Source organism: Entelurus aequoreus, linkage group LG03 (assembly GCF_033978785.1).
Source record: "Entelurus aequoreus isolate RoL-2023_Sb linkage group LG03, RoL_Eaeq_v1.1, whole genome shotgun sequence".
NCBI lineage: Eukaryota > Metazoa > Chordata > Actinopteri > Syngnathiformes > Syngnathidae > Entelurus > Entelurus aequoreus.
The window spans coordinates 19,451,585-19,466,271 of NC_084733.1; the positions used below are offsets into that span (position 1 = coordinate 19,451,585).

The following is a 14,687-nucleotide window of genomic DNA, read 5'->3' on the forward strand; positions in this document are numbered from 1 at the left end:
ATATATATATATATATATATCTCATTATCATATATGTATCAATCCATTGTTGATCCTTAGAACATCTTCCGGACTTTCTTGTCCTTTGAGGTAAATTTTTGCTCTATTTTTGGCCTGAACTTCGGTTGTGGAATTATTTTGTCCAATTTTTTTCATGATCAATTTGAATATTTTTGCTTCAAATACCTCCATATACCAACGATACACTCAAAACAAATTGTAGAGCCATAAAGTAGCTAAATGACAATAAAGTTATCAGGGAGTTTAGAGTGTATAAAACATGTTTGCATTCATACAATACTTTTTGTTTCTCAAATCTCTCAATCAACTTCAGTTTTAAATAAAATAGCAACATGTCATGTTTTTTTGTCAATTTTAACTCTAAAAGCCTATATATCATCCAATTTTTTTTTTTTTTAAATTGCATTAGATGAGTTATCCATATATTAAATGTTAAAGAGCTGAGGTACTTGTGTAAAGATCAGGCCTAACCATATACATAAGATTAGTAATACAGTGAAACTTCGATTTACGAACCCCTCTATTTAAGAACTTTTCAATTTCTGAATTTTTAGATCGGGCCAAATGTGCCTCTGTGTGCAAACCATGTCTCAAGTGTATGAATGTTTCATTCATTCATTTATTTTGTCTGCCGCTGGAAGCCTGAGGGCACAGCCATTTTGGAGATGTCAATTCCTGTGCAGTACAGTACACACAAAGCGCTGCCATTTTGGATAGGCAGAGCCCCATACGTCACATCCTGTTTACGCAGTCCATTATTCGCTCGCCACTTTTTCGGTGCGTGTGTTTCTTTTCTGACTATTCGCCAAGTTCTGTCTACTTTGTTTACTTAATATGGATAAAAAAAAGCCAACACATTAGCCTGGAAAGAAGGAGGGAATCGCCGTGGCTTATAGAGGAGCGGAACCCAAACACACCACTTTCATCCTTTCTCTCTGCCTTTCCTGCCTTCTCCGCCTCGTGTCTCTGCCATTGTCTTGTCATTCGACGACAGCAAGGATTTTATTGTGTTATTATTGTGGCAACATGGTTGTTAACATTTTGGAGAGCACCGAAGGGACTTTTATGTGTGCATGCCCGTTGACAGTTCAGCTTGCCGTTGTTGTGTTGTTTGAATAATAAAGAGATTGTTGACCCTTTATCTTGTAACATCGCAAACATTTTTTATGTAGACAATATCAATGGGGTATATGGCTATTGAATGATACCCTTATGGGTATCATCTGATGGCTACTGCACTGTATGTGGACTTTGATAAAACATGCTGCACTTTATATACTTCTGTACTTTAAATGAAGTTGCTAAAATACTGTAACTGGACCGCCCACTGATTTGTAATTCACATACCCTCTATGTATTGTACTTGTATTTAAAATTGTTTATCATTACGTAAATGTAATATTGTTGTGTGTTTTCAATCCTGTGTCATTTTATTGTGGATGTTAGATGCACCATAAAAGGACCACAGATGGAAATTAGCAAGGTGCGAAATCTGGTGCAGACATCTTCTTAATGTAACTGTACATTGTCCTTTAAATAAACAAAATACAAATACAAATCGACATACATAGCCTTCATTCTGCTGCCTCGCTCTTGTCAGATCGCACACAGTTCATTGCAGAAAGGTTCGCTACAAAATGGTCAAGCAAACAAAAAGAGAGCGCCTTAAATGTTTTTGAATTAATCAAAGATAGCCCTGTGCAGGCACTTTGACGGCAGGTTAGTGTGGGTTAGCTGCCTGACAGCAAAAAAGCAACTTGGACACCTACCATTGTGGCTTAGGAGTTACTTAATTTCCATTGTACTGCCTCCTTGTTGTTACACAAATCTGGTCCTCCTTATTTGTTTACCTGATAAAAAATTGTGGACAGGGGCCAAAAATTGCTGCCTTTTCTTTGTGATAAAAAAAAAAAATCCATCCATTGGCATCAACTGCCTCAATGTTGTCAGAGTGCATGCTGTTGGTTGCAGAAACAGCCACGTTATGGGCAAACAAACTAAAATGTGGCGTTCTACAAACCCAGTTTCTATATGAGTTGGGAAATTGTGTTAGATGTAAATATAAACGGAATACAATGATTTGCAAATCATTTTCAACCCATATTCAGTTGAATATGCTACAAAGACAACATATTTGATGTTCAAACTGATAAACTTTTTTTTTGTTGCAAATAATCATTAACTTTACAATTTGATGCCAGCAACACATGACAGAGAAGTTGGGAAAGGTGGAAATAAATACTGATAAAGTTGAGGAATGCTCATCAAACACTTGTTTGGAACATCCCACAGGTGAACAGGCAAATTGGGAACAGGTGGGTGCCGTGATTGGGTATAAAAGTAGATTCCATGAAATGCTCAGTCATTCACAAACAAGGATGGGGCGAGGGTCACCACTTTGTCAACAAATGCGTGAGCAAATTGTTGAACAGTTTAAGAAAAACCTTTCTCAACCAGCTATTGCAAGGAATTTAGGGATTTCACCATCTACGGTCCGTAATATCATCAAAGGGTTCAGAGAATCTGGAGAAATCACTGCACGTAAGCAGCTAAGCCCGTGACCTTCGATCCCTCAGGCTGTACTGCATCAACAAGCGACATCAGTGTGTAAAGGATATCACCACATGGGCTCAGGAACACTTCAGAAACCCACTGTCAGTAACTACAGTTGGTCGCTACATCTGTAAGTGCAAGTTAAAACTCTCCTATGCAAGGCGAAAACCGTTTATCAACAACGCCCAGAAACGCAGTCGGCTTCGCTGGGCCTGAGCTCATCTAAGATGGACTGATGTAAAGTGGAAAAGTGTTCTGTGGTCTGACGAGTCCACATTTCAAATTGTTTTTGGAAACTGTGGACGTCGTGTCCTCCGGGCCAAAGAGGAAAAGAACCATCTGGATTGTTATAGGCGCAAAGTTCAAAAGCCAGCATCTGTGATGGCATGGGGGTGTATTAGTGCCCAAGACATGGGTAACTTACACATCTGTGAAGGCGCCATTAATGCTGAAAGGTACATACAGGTTTTGGAGCAACATATGTTGCCATCCAAGCAACATTACCATGAACGCCCCTGCTTATTTTAGCAAGATAATGCCAAGCCACGTGTTACATCAACGTGGCTTCATAGTAAAAGAGTGCGGGTACTAGACTGGCCTGCCTGTAGTCCAGACCTGTCTCCCATTGAAAATGTGTGGCGCATTATGAAGCCTAAAATACAACAACGGAGACCCCGGACTGTTGAACAACTTAAGCTGTACATCAAGCAAGAATGGGAAATAATTCCACCTGAGAAGCTTAAAAAAATGTGTCTCCTCAGTTCCCAAACGTTTACTGAGTGTTGTTAAAAGGAAAGGCCATGTAACACAGTGGTGAACATGCCCTTTCCCAACTACTTTGGCACGTGTTGCAGCCATGAAATTCTAAGTTAAATATTATTTGCAAAAAAAAAAAAAAGTTTATTAGTTTGAACATCAAATATCTTGTCTTTGTAGTGCATTCAATTGAATGTGGGTTGAAAAGGATTTGCAAATCATTGTATTCTGTTTATATTTACATCTAACACAATTTCCCAACTCATATGGAAACGGGGTTTGTACAATTAGAGTATTTTTTTTCACAAAAACATCCTCCCACTACACATTTATCAAACAAAAAGGAAGACACGTTTTTAAAAGCGAGGAAACTGTCAAATGATTATTAGTGGTCAGGTTATTAAGTGCAATTATCATTTCTTGCTGGAAAACTGTAGTCTCTATAAAAGCATCGCATTGAACATTTGAACCATGTTGCGCCCAAGAAAAGTTTTTTTCCCCCTTAACATTCTCCGTCATCTGATCTCCTTGCCCTCAGGCTCCAAAACAGGCAGGTAGGGCGCAGGTTACGCCGCATTAACCTCGGCACGGAAGAACTTGAGCGACGTAAACGAGTACTCAGTTTTAGTGCGAAACATTGCTGTACTGAGGCACATCGAGGGACATGCGTCGCTTATTGACAGCTTGAATGTGACGGGGAGGAGCGGGCAATCAACGCTGATTACCTCTCAGCTGCCAAACCAGCCAGCCTCACCTCACGTTGTGCACAATAGCGCCGCGTGCTCCTTACACGCCCCTCCATCCCTCGGCGCGTCTTATCTCCTCACATTGTTCTCTGCTTCAATACCTTTGCCTCTGGCGCACGTCTCAACACTGCCACTAAGCCACAGATTCATGATTAGGGGCATTCTTCTTCTTCTTAGCCTGCCTTTCTATCACTGATCTACATTTTCTTTCCATTCCAGTGACAAAAAAGTACTTAAGAAAACCTCCTTAGAGGAGAAAGGGGAAATGGCTGACCAGTGCGGAGGCGGACTCACCAAAGGCGGCAACTTTGATGAGGATGGCGTGGAGGTCAGATGATATCATCTCAGCGAGCAGCGACTCCTGGTCTCGGCGCCATAGGTAGGCTAGAGGCTGCAAACCAAGACGCAGACACCTGTGGGGGTGTTGGGGGTCAGGGGAAAGTAAAAAGCCAGAAGGACTTCAGTCATAAGTAAGTCAAAATGCAGGTGTTGAGCTTCAGACCCAGATAAGTTATTATAAAAACAGAAGCACTGTGTGCATTGTATAGGACTTACACATTTTCAACACGGACCCGCTGGTAATCAGAAAGAATAGCTCCTGCAGACACAGCCTCAACACCTTCTTTTTCCTGTGGAGAGGATGGAAGTTTAAATGCAAAGTTAGTTTTTATACAATGCACAATTATTAATCAAGTGTACATTTTAACCACATTGTCCTTTTTCGGAATACTTTTTAACACTGCAAGATGCATATTGGATCCAATTAGGGGCAGAGAACTCCATTTCAAATCAGACGTAAGTCAGCAAGCTGGAGGTGGAGTGACTAGTATGGTTTGGTGTTATTAAAGGTGACTTTTACATTAAAATTAGGCTTTCAAATGATGTTCAACATCGAACGCATCACTCTTACTTGTTCGCTGCACTTTCAAGATTAGAGGCACCCACAATGTACTAAACCCAAAACCAGTGAAGTTGGCACGTTGTGTTATTCCTAAATAAAAAAAGAATACAATGATTTGCAAATCCTTTTCAACTTATATTCAATTGAATAGATGCAAAGACAAGATACTTAATGTTCAAACTGAGAAACTTAACTTAAAATTTAATGGCAGCAACACATTGCAAAAAAGTTGGCACAGGGGTATTTTTACCACTGTGTTACATGGCTTTTCCTTTTAACAACACTCAGTAAACGTTTGGGAACTGAGGAGACACATTTTTGAAGCTTTTCAGGTGGAATTATTTCACATTCTTGCTTGATGTACAGCTTAAGTTGTTCAACAGTCCGGGGTCTCCGTTGTTGTATTTTAGGCTTCATAATGCGCCACACATTTTCAATGGGAGACAGGTCTGGACTACAAGCAGGCCAGTCTAGTACCCGCACTCTTTTACTATGAAGCCATGCTGTTATAACACGTGGCTTGGCATTGTCTTGCTGAAATAAGCAGGGGCATCCATGATAACGTTGCTTTGATGGCAACATATGTTGCTCCAAAACCTGTATGTACGTTTTAGCATTAATGGTGTCTTCACAGATGTGTAAGTTACCCATGTCTGCGGCACTAATACACCCCCATACCATCACAGATGCTGGCTTTTGAACTTTACGCCTATAAAAAAGTAAAGTACCAATGCTTGTCATACACACACTAGGTGTGGCGAAATTATTCTCTGTATTTGACCCATCACCATTGATCACCCCCTGGGAGGTGAGGGGAACAGTGAGCAGCAGCGGTGGCAGCGCCCAGGAATCATTTTTGGTGATTTAACCCCCAATTCCAATCCTTGATGCTGAGTGCCAATCAGGGAGGCAATGGGTCCCATTTTTATAGTCTTTGGTATGACTCGGCCGGGGTTTGAACTCACAACCTACCGATCTCAGGGCGGACACTCTAACCACTAGGCCACTGAGTAACAATCCGGATGGTTCTTTTCCTCTTTGGGCCGGAGGACACGACGTCCACAGTTTCCAAAAACAATTTGAAATGTGGACTCGTCAGACCACGGAACACTTTTTCACGTTGCATCAATCCATCTCAGATGAACTCGGGCCCAGCGAAGCCGGCAGCATTTCTGGGTGTTGTTGATAAATCACTTTTGGTTTGCATAGTAGAATTTTAACTTGCACTTACAGATGTAGCAACACACTGTAGTTACTGACAAGTGGTTTTCTGAAGTGTTCCTGAGCCCATGTGGTGATAGATTTTAGACACTGATGTCGCTTTTTGATGCAGTACCGCCTGAGGGACCGAAGGTCCGTAATATCATCGCTTAAGTGCAGTGATTTCTTCAGATTCTCTGAACCTTTTGAAGATATTATGGACCGTAGATGGTGAAATCCCTAAATTCTTTGCAATAGCTTGTTGAGAAATGTTGTTCTTAAACTGTTCAACAATTTGCTCACGCATTTGGTCACAAAGTGGTGACCCTCGCCCCATCCTTGTTTGTGAATGACTGAGCATTTCATGGAAGCTGCTTTTATACCCAATCATGGCACCCACCTGTTCCCAATTAGCCTGTTCACCTGTGGGATGTTCCCAATAAGTGTTTGATGAGCATTCCTCAACTTTCTTAGTCTTTTTTGCCACTTGTGCCAGCTTTTTTGAAACATGTTGCAGGCATCAAATTCCAAATGAGATAATATTTGCAAAAAATTTAGTTTTCCAGTTCGAACGTTAAGTGTCTTGTCTTTGCAGTCTATTCAATTGAATATAGGTTGAAAAGGATTTGCAAATCATTGTATTCTGTTTTTTTTACGATCTACACAATGTGCCAACTTCACTGGTTTTGGGGTTTGTACTAAAGAAAGGCAGGCTTCACCACACATCTTAAAATATCGTCTGGTGCTCTTTCAACTATTTGTCAGTCAGCTACAGATGCGGAAGCTGCAAATTATTTTCTTTTCTTCCAGCAAACAGGTTACGCTAGTATGATGTTGGTAAAATGTGAGTGCAACGTTAGAACTGTAACTTACATAGCTATGCTAATGTTGCTAACGTTTGTGTCCTCCTGTCCAACACCTTATGTATGTATATGATATATGGTATCAACTACATGAAACAAGTGTACACAGTATGTAAATTGTAGGGTTGCGTGACATGGACAATAATATACGATATAAATTATATACAGTACAGGCCAAAAGTTTGGACACACCTTCTCATTTAATGTGTTTTCTTTATTTCCATGACTATTTACATTGTAGATTGTCACTGAAGGCATCAAAACTATGAATGAACACATGTGGAGTTATGTACTTAACAAAAAAAAAGGGAAATAACTTAAAACATGTTTTATATGCTAGTTTCTTCAAAACAGCCACCCTTTGCTATGATTACTTTTTCGCACACTATTGGCATTCTCTCGATGAGCTTCAAGAGGTAGTCACCTGAAATGGTTTTCACTTCACAGGTGTGCTTAAAGATCAGATCAGTGGTTTTCAAACTTTTTTCACGAAGTACCACCTCCGAAAACACTTTGCTCTCCAAGTACAACCATAATGACCAACATTAAAATACAGTAGCCTAGCAAGCCTAAATATTCATTGAAAACAAGGCAGAGGTTTTATTTAATAAGTATATTTTATGTTTGGTCACTGTACATTTTGAACAGTAACACTATGTTTGAATATTTAATTAAGCGATTCTTTGGCATACCAACAGATGGAGCTCGCGTACCACAGTTTGAGAAACACTGATACCGATGTTAAAGGCCTACTGAAACCCACTACTACCGACCACGCAGTCTGATAGTTTATATATCAATGATGAAATCTTAACATTGCAACACATGCCAATACGGCCGGGTTAACTTATAAAGTGCAATTTTAAATTTCCCGCAAAACTTCCGGTTGAAAACGTATATGTATGATGACGTATGTGCGTGACGTCGATGGTTGAAACGGAAGTATTCGGACGCCATTGTATCCAATACAAAAAGCTCTGTTTTCATCGCAAAATTCCACATCTGGACATCTGTGTTGGTGAATCTTTTGCAATTTGTTTAATGAACAATGAAGACTGCAAAGAAGAAAGTTGTAGGTGGGATTGGTGTATTAGTGGCTGGCTGCAGCAACACAACCAGGAGGACTTTGAGTTGGATAGCAGACGCGCTATCCGACGCTAGCCGACGCTAGCCGCCGACCGCATCGATGATCGGGTGAAGTCCTCCGTCGCTCCGTCGATCGCTGGAACGCAGGTGAGCACGGGTGTTGATGAGCAGATGAGGGCTGGCTGGCGTAGGTGGATAGCTAATGTTTTTAGCATAGCTCTGTGAGGTCCCGTAGCTAAGTTAGTTTCAATGGCGTCGTTAGCAACAGCATTGTTAAGCTTCGCCAGGCTGGAAAGCATTAACCGTGTAGTTACATGTCCCTGGTTTAATAGTATTGTTGATTTTCTGTCTATCCTTCCAGTCAGGGGTTTATTTCTGTTGTTTCTATCTGCAGTTAAGCCCGATGCTATTACGTTAGCTCCGTAGCTAAAGTGCTTCGCCGATGTATTGTCGTGGAGATAAAAGTCACTGTGAATGTCCATTTCGCGTTCTCGACTCTCATTTTCAAGAGGATATAGTATCCGAGGTGGTTTAAAATACAAATCCGTGATCCACAATAGAAAAAGGAGAGAGTGTGGAATCCAATGAGCCCTTTTACCTAAGTTACGGTCAGAGCGAAAAAAGATACGTCCTGCACTGCACTCTAGTCCTTCACTCCCACGTTCCTCATCCACGAATCTTTCATCCTCGCTCAAATTAATGGGGTAATCGTCGCTTTCTCGGTCCGAATCGCTCTCGCTGCTGGTGTAAACAATGGGGAAATGTGAGGAGTCTTTCAACCTGCGACGTCACGCTACTTCCGGTACAGGCAAGGCTTTTTTTATCAGCGACCAAAAGTTGCGAACTTTATCGTCGATGTTCTCTACTAAATCCTTTCAGCAAAAATATGGCAATATCGCGAAATGATCAAGTATGACACATAGAATGGATCTGCTATCCCCGTTTAAATAATAACATTTCATTTCAGTAGGCCTTTAATACTATGGGCAAATTGCAATATTGAAAGTTGATGACTAGAGGATTGATTGATATATCGATTACTAAAAACTAGGAGTGTAACGATATTGTAGATACCGCTGTATTGCGGTTTCAAAGTTCTCGCAATAATGTCATGACGTCTTTTTTTTTGGGACAATTCCCCAATAATATCGTACCGTGGCCTTAATACTGTGATAATATCGTACTGTGAGATTTTGATATTGTTACATCCCTACTAAAAGTACATTGAACTGTCTAAATTCCAACACACTATTGTGTGACCTATTTAAAATGGTCAAAAAGACACACTTTGAACTGCATACTTTCTTCCATTTCTACTCCTTGTACTTAAAACGGCCAGGCGTGCAATATTTTTAACCTATACATCACACGCACGCACGCACGCACGCACGCACGCACGCACGCACGCACGCACGCACGCACACACACACATACACACACACACACACACACACACACACACACACACATTCTTGTATTTGTTACATTCTTGAGACCTCCAAAAAATGCCTACTTCTTTAGGACCACCCTTTCTAGATATATAAAGATTTGTATTTACAACATTATATATACATACTATGCAAATAGCTAAGCTTTTAGTTAATAATTATTTTTTTGGTTTGTTTGTAATTGTTTTTAATCATCATTATTTACTTAAAGTTATTACAGTATGCCTCTATATACATATTTATTGGTTTTTTTTTCATTCATTTTGGCCAAAGGGGTCGCATTTCAATTTCTTACACACACTTGTTATTTCATATGTTGGCCAGAAGGTGAAAACTTTTAAAACCGACACACAGTCAATTTTAAAACATCCCTCATTTTTGAGACCACCCTAATTTTGATAGATTTCACCACCAGGGGTGCAAATGAGACATTCTGTATTAGATGCAATGGTTTTCCGTATTGGGACCATGATTTTCGGTTCTAACTTGTTCACCGGTCCTCCTATGGAATGTACTTTTCCTTGTTGTTGTCTCAAGAAGGGTATAAATACAAGAACACACACACACACACACACTGTGCCTCCACCGACACACACCTGCAAATTCATTAGAACATTACACGGGTTGTAATTAGAATGCCAGGCCGGGGCGAGCAGGGATGGAGCGGTCTCCAGTAAATTACCTTGTAGACATTATCAATTTCCCTGGCTACTGGTCCTTAAGATAACCCTCCCAGCCCTCCTCCTCCCTCTTCCACCCGGCGCTCGCTTCCTGCAATTTTTCTCTGCCTGATAAACATGCTGATTAAAGCGAGCAGCGTGTAAACCTTTGATACTTTCCTAAATGAAATCCATGCCCTGCCTGAGGCCTGATGCAAGGCTGCACACTAACACACACACACACACACACTCTAAGTAGGCATTCCTGTTAATCAGATAAAATATGTAGTGTGTTTTTTTCCCGGTTTGGGTGCAAAGACATTGTGTGCTGGTTAAAAGGAAGTAGGGGAACGCACACTAATAATTAAAGGTCTAAAAAAACAAAAACATTTTAAGGCACCTGGTTTCAGTGTGTTTCATTATGTAAGCAAGAATGGATTAAACATTACAGTCAATTTTACTGGCCGGTGACAGTAATTAAGTCGGACTGATAGCATGGCAGCCCGGCATAGGAGCTGAGGGGGCTGCAGGCACTGTCATGTAATTCGAGGTAAGCCTGGGGGGGCCGGCGCTCTCTTCTAATGCAATGATAACCCTCTGCCTAAATGCAACTGTCACTTCCTAAAGAGTCAAATTAGGGAGTGGGATGAGGACGGACGAAAGAAAAAAAAAAAGGGATAAAAGATAGGACGAGTGTATTGAGTGAGATCATTTGCTCAGGCAGAAAACTGCAGGGATTCAGGACTTTGAGGTTGGGACGTGGCCTCAGTCAATTACACGGCTACTCTCTTTCCTGGCTCTGGTGAGATGACATTATGCAGCCTTAAAATGTGGCAGGCCAACTTCTTACGGTCGATGCCAACGACAACAAGCCACATAAATCGCATATCTTTATACTGGAGACTGTTGAAACTGGACCAGTCGTTTGAGAAGCAGCTTAGGAAAATGGTTATTCTTGGAGGTTTTCGTCACTGTAACAGCGGCCATGAGTTGGAGACAAGTAGGAATGACAGGGCAGCTAATTCTGATGTGGAAGTCATTCTATATATAGAGTAGTGGAACCCCCATTTACAAACTTAAAGGGGACTAGGGTTGGGTATCGTTTGAATTTGAACGATTCCGATTCCGATTCTTGGTTTAGATTCCGATTCCTGGCGATTCTCGATTCCGATTCTTTTAAGAGGCAGGGTCAAAAAAAAAAAAGTTTAGGATATTTTAAATGAGCTAGCTAACCTAGTCTTTCTGAATGAAATAGTCTGACATTCTCCATCAATTTTAATTTGATTAACTTTTTATGAACTTTACTATAAATTCCTCACAGGGCTGTTTTCAACTAGAATATAAATATCAAATCTATGAACTTGAATATAAATATTATAAATTATGAATACATTTTCCCGGGGGTACACTTTCCTCAAGAGAGCTTTATTTTTGAAAACCTCATGAAAACACATTTACACATAAGTGTATGATGCTGCAGGAAACCTCATGAAAACACATTTACACACACAAGTGTATGATGCTGCAGGTACTTAAAAATGTTACAGTGCTCCCACTGATGGGCTAACCTGGTGCAGAAAAGCAAATAAACAATTAGAAACAACTTGCAAAACCCAGTCCAGATTAGCAGCAGGTACAGTATAAAATCAGAGACAGTTCTTGTTTAGGAAAATGACCATATCCGCCTTCTCAGGCAGGATGCGTGAGCGTTCTGGACAGATAGTGTCTCCTGCTGTGGAAAATACACGTTCGCTGGGTGTGGAAGAAGCTTGAACGCATAAATAGGAGAAAGCTAGATCTGACAGCAAAGGATAAGTCTTTTGTTGGTTCCACCGGACCACCACCATGCAGCAGGGTCGTCAGACATAAGTATCGGTGGAACGTCCTGGTATATCTGCAGCTCTCTCCACTCGTTTCTTGATGGACATGGCGCTCTGTTATTTCGCGGTTATTTCATTTTTTTTTGTAAAGTAAAGCCACACTTTCGACCGTCGACGCCCGCTATCCATGCTTGAGCTTGACTGACTCGCTCGGCTATGCTAACACTTCCGGCGGTGGGCGCTTCTTCGTTGGTGTTCAGCGGCTTCTTCTTCCGGTTCGGCGGACATATTTTTTTCCGGTCGGCGGACTAGGTATCGAAAATAGGAATTGAAATTTAAACTTTTGAATGATTCCGGGAGAATCGGAAAGTTAGTCCCGGTTCCAATCGATACTCGATACCCGACCCTAAAGGGGACCTATGATGCAAAACTAACATTCCTTACCTGTTGGTACCTGTTTTTGTGTATTTGGGATCTGTATAAGTCCCGAAAATTTTAAAACAAACCATGGACGCATAGCAGAGAGATACAGAAAACAATCTTACTTTCTTACTTCCTCCAAACAAGCAGTTTGGAATTTGTCCCAATTGTGACGTTTTTTCCCCATCAGTCACGTCAGCAGATTATCCATTTATGGTATACATTTACCCAAAGAGCTTTACGAGAGTCCGCCTTTGTAGTTCGACACTGAAGTCAATAAGCTCCTTATTTTTCTCTATTCTCTTGTTGTGGGGCAGGGTGGCTCGTACATGCACATGCATCCTCCGCTGTAGCTACACTATATTGCCAAAAGTATTTGGCCACCTGCCTTGACTCACATTGGGATGTCACTTGAAGTGACATCCCATTCCCATCGGGATTAATATGATGTCGGTCCACCTTTTGCGGCTATTACAGCTTCAACTCTTCTGAGAAGGCTGTCCACAAGGTTGCGGAGTGTGTTTATAAGAATTTTCGACCATTCTTCCAAAAGCGCATTGGTGAGGTCAGACACTGATTTTGGTCGAGAAGACCTGGCTCTAAATCTCCGTTCTAATTCATCCCAAAGGTGTTCTATCGGGTTCAAGTCAGGACTCTGTGCAGGCCAGTCAAGTTCATCCACACCAGACTCTGTCATCAATGTATTTATGGACCATGCTTTGTGCACTGGTGCACAGTCATGTTGGAAGAGGAAGGGGCCTGCTCCAAACTGTTCCCACAAGGTTGGGAGCATGGAATTGTCCAAAATGTTTTGATATCCTGGAGCATTCAAAGTTCCTTTCACTGGAACTAGTGGGCCAAGTCCAACTCCTGAAAAACAACCCCACACCATAATTCCTCCTCCACCAAATTTCACACTTGGCACAATGCAGTATCTGTATCAGACATAAAAAGGGGGTAACGGATCAGCTTTCTATTCAATAACAATTTCAAAACAACAGCACCTAGCTAAACTGTCCTCCCTTCCAGCCGCCTTGCTGACATGCACACACACTGTCACAAGCCCTGTGGGGCACTCACAGTTTGAAATCGCACAACTCCTTAACCTTGCAGATAATGGGGGACAATCAATTCTACCTTTAAATCGCTTCAAAAATGCATTCAAAAACCGTCAACGATACATCATTTATGTTCCGTAACTTGTATAATAACCAAGCTGTAGCAACATTGTTATTGTAGAGCGAACACTGAGGAAATATTTTTCTATCGTAGTAACACATCGGCGTGCTTTGCTATTAGCCGTAAAAGCTAACTACGGAAAGAGATAAGCTTGCTTCTACAACAACACGAAACGCGTTTGGGTTTGTAATGCACAACACTGCGATACGACACTAATATTACTGACTGAAAAACATGAACAATCATATTAAAGTGTCTGTAAAATATTAGCCCACATTTCATGTTTTGTTCGCACACAGCTAGCCAGACAGCGTATGCATTGTTGTTGTACCAACACACATGGCGTTCTGCGTGTATCATGATCGATTTTAAAGTGACTCACTCGATGGACAGTTGCTCGTCTGGTCCAGCTGGCCGAGGACGTTTCCTGTTGATTTTGGATAAGCACTCAATTTATGTCGAAATAGCTCAGCTCCATGTTCTATATGTATAGCATCAAAACTTCCTTATGGTCCAACGTCTCACTCTTCCTTCGTGCTCGCTTTTATAAGCAGCAGTTCATCCTCTGTATATTTAGCATAAAAAATATAAGGTTGTAAATCCTAATTTGTCCAAAAATAGTCGTCTTCGTCGTCTGTTACCAAGTCGGTCATGATTGGAACACACACTCGTGTTTGGTACCGGAAGTAGGAACACACATGTTGCCAGAAGTCAGACGTGCGCAGCTATGGAAACAGAAATCAATGCCCGGAAAAAATCAGTCCCGGGATTGACTAAAATCATCAAAATACAGTAAATAATGAACATATTACATATTGTTATGAACGCATCTGTTACTACATTATATATAGAATTGCAGCGTGTATAAGAACGTTGCTGGAGGGTTCTGAAGGTGATTTAGGCCCCTTCTACACTAAGCCGGCTAAAGTTATCCAGGGTAAATCCCACCAAACCTTATCCTTGTCCACACACACACACAATGGTCGTTTAAAACCCCCTTGCCCCCTCCGTCAGCCGGCGCAACGCGACCTAATA

The 14,687-nt window shown here is 41.2% G+C and overlaps 1 protein-coding gene across 3 annotated transcripts in view; it reads right to left on the minus strand.

The window, feature by feature from the left end:
* Positions 1-14,687, minus strand: part of dph6 (diphthamine biosynthesis 6) — a 197,351-nt gene that overhangs the window by 139,034 nt on the left and 43,630 nt on the right. For all 3 annotated transcript variants that reach the window (XR_009825261.1, XR_009825262.1, XM_062041427.1), the window contains exons 4-5: positions 4,632-4,705; positions 4,371-4,489 (exon numbers count right to left, since the gene is read on the minus strand). Coding sequence is in view for 1 of the 3 variants with exons in the window: in XM_062041427.1 (XP_061897411.1) it covers positions 4,371-4,489; positions 4,632-4,705 (193 nt within the window). In the remaining 2 variants the exon portion in view is untranslated. The remainder of the gene's footprint in view (positions 1-4,370; positions 4,490-4,631; positions 4,706-14,687) is intronic.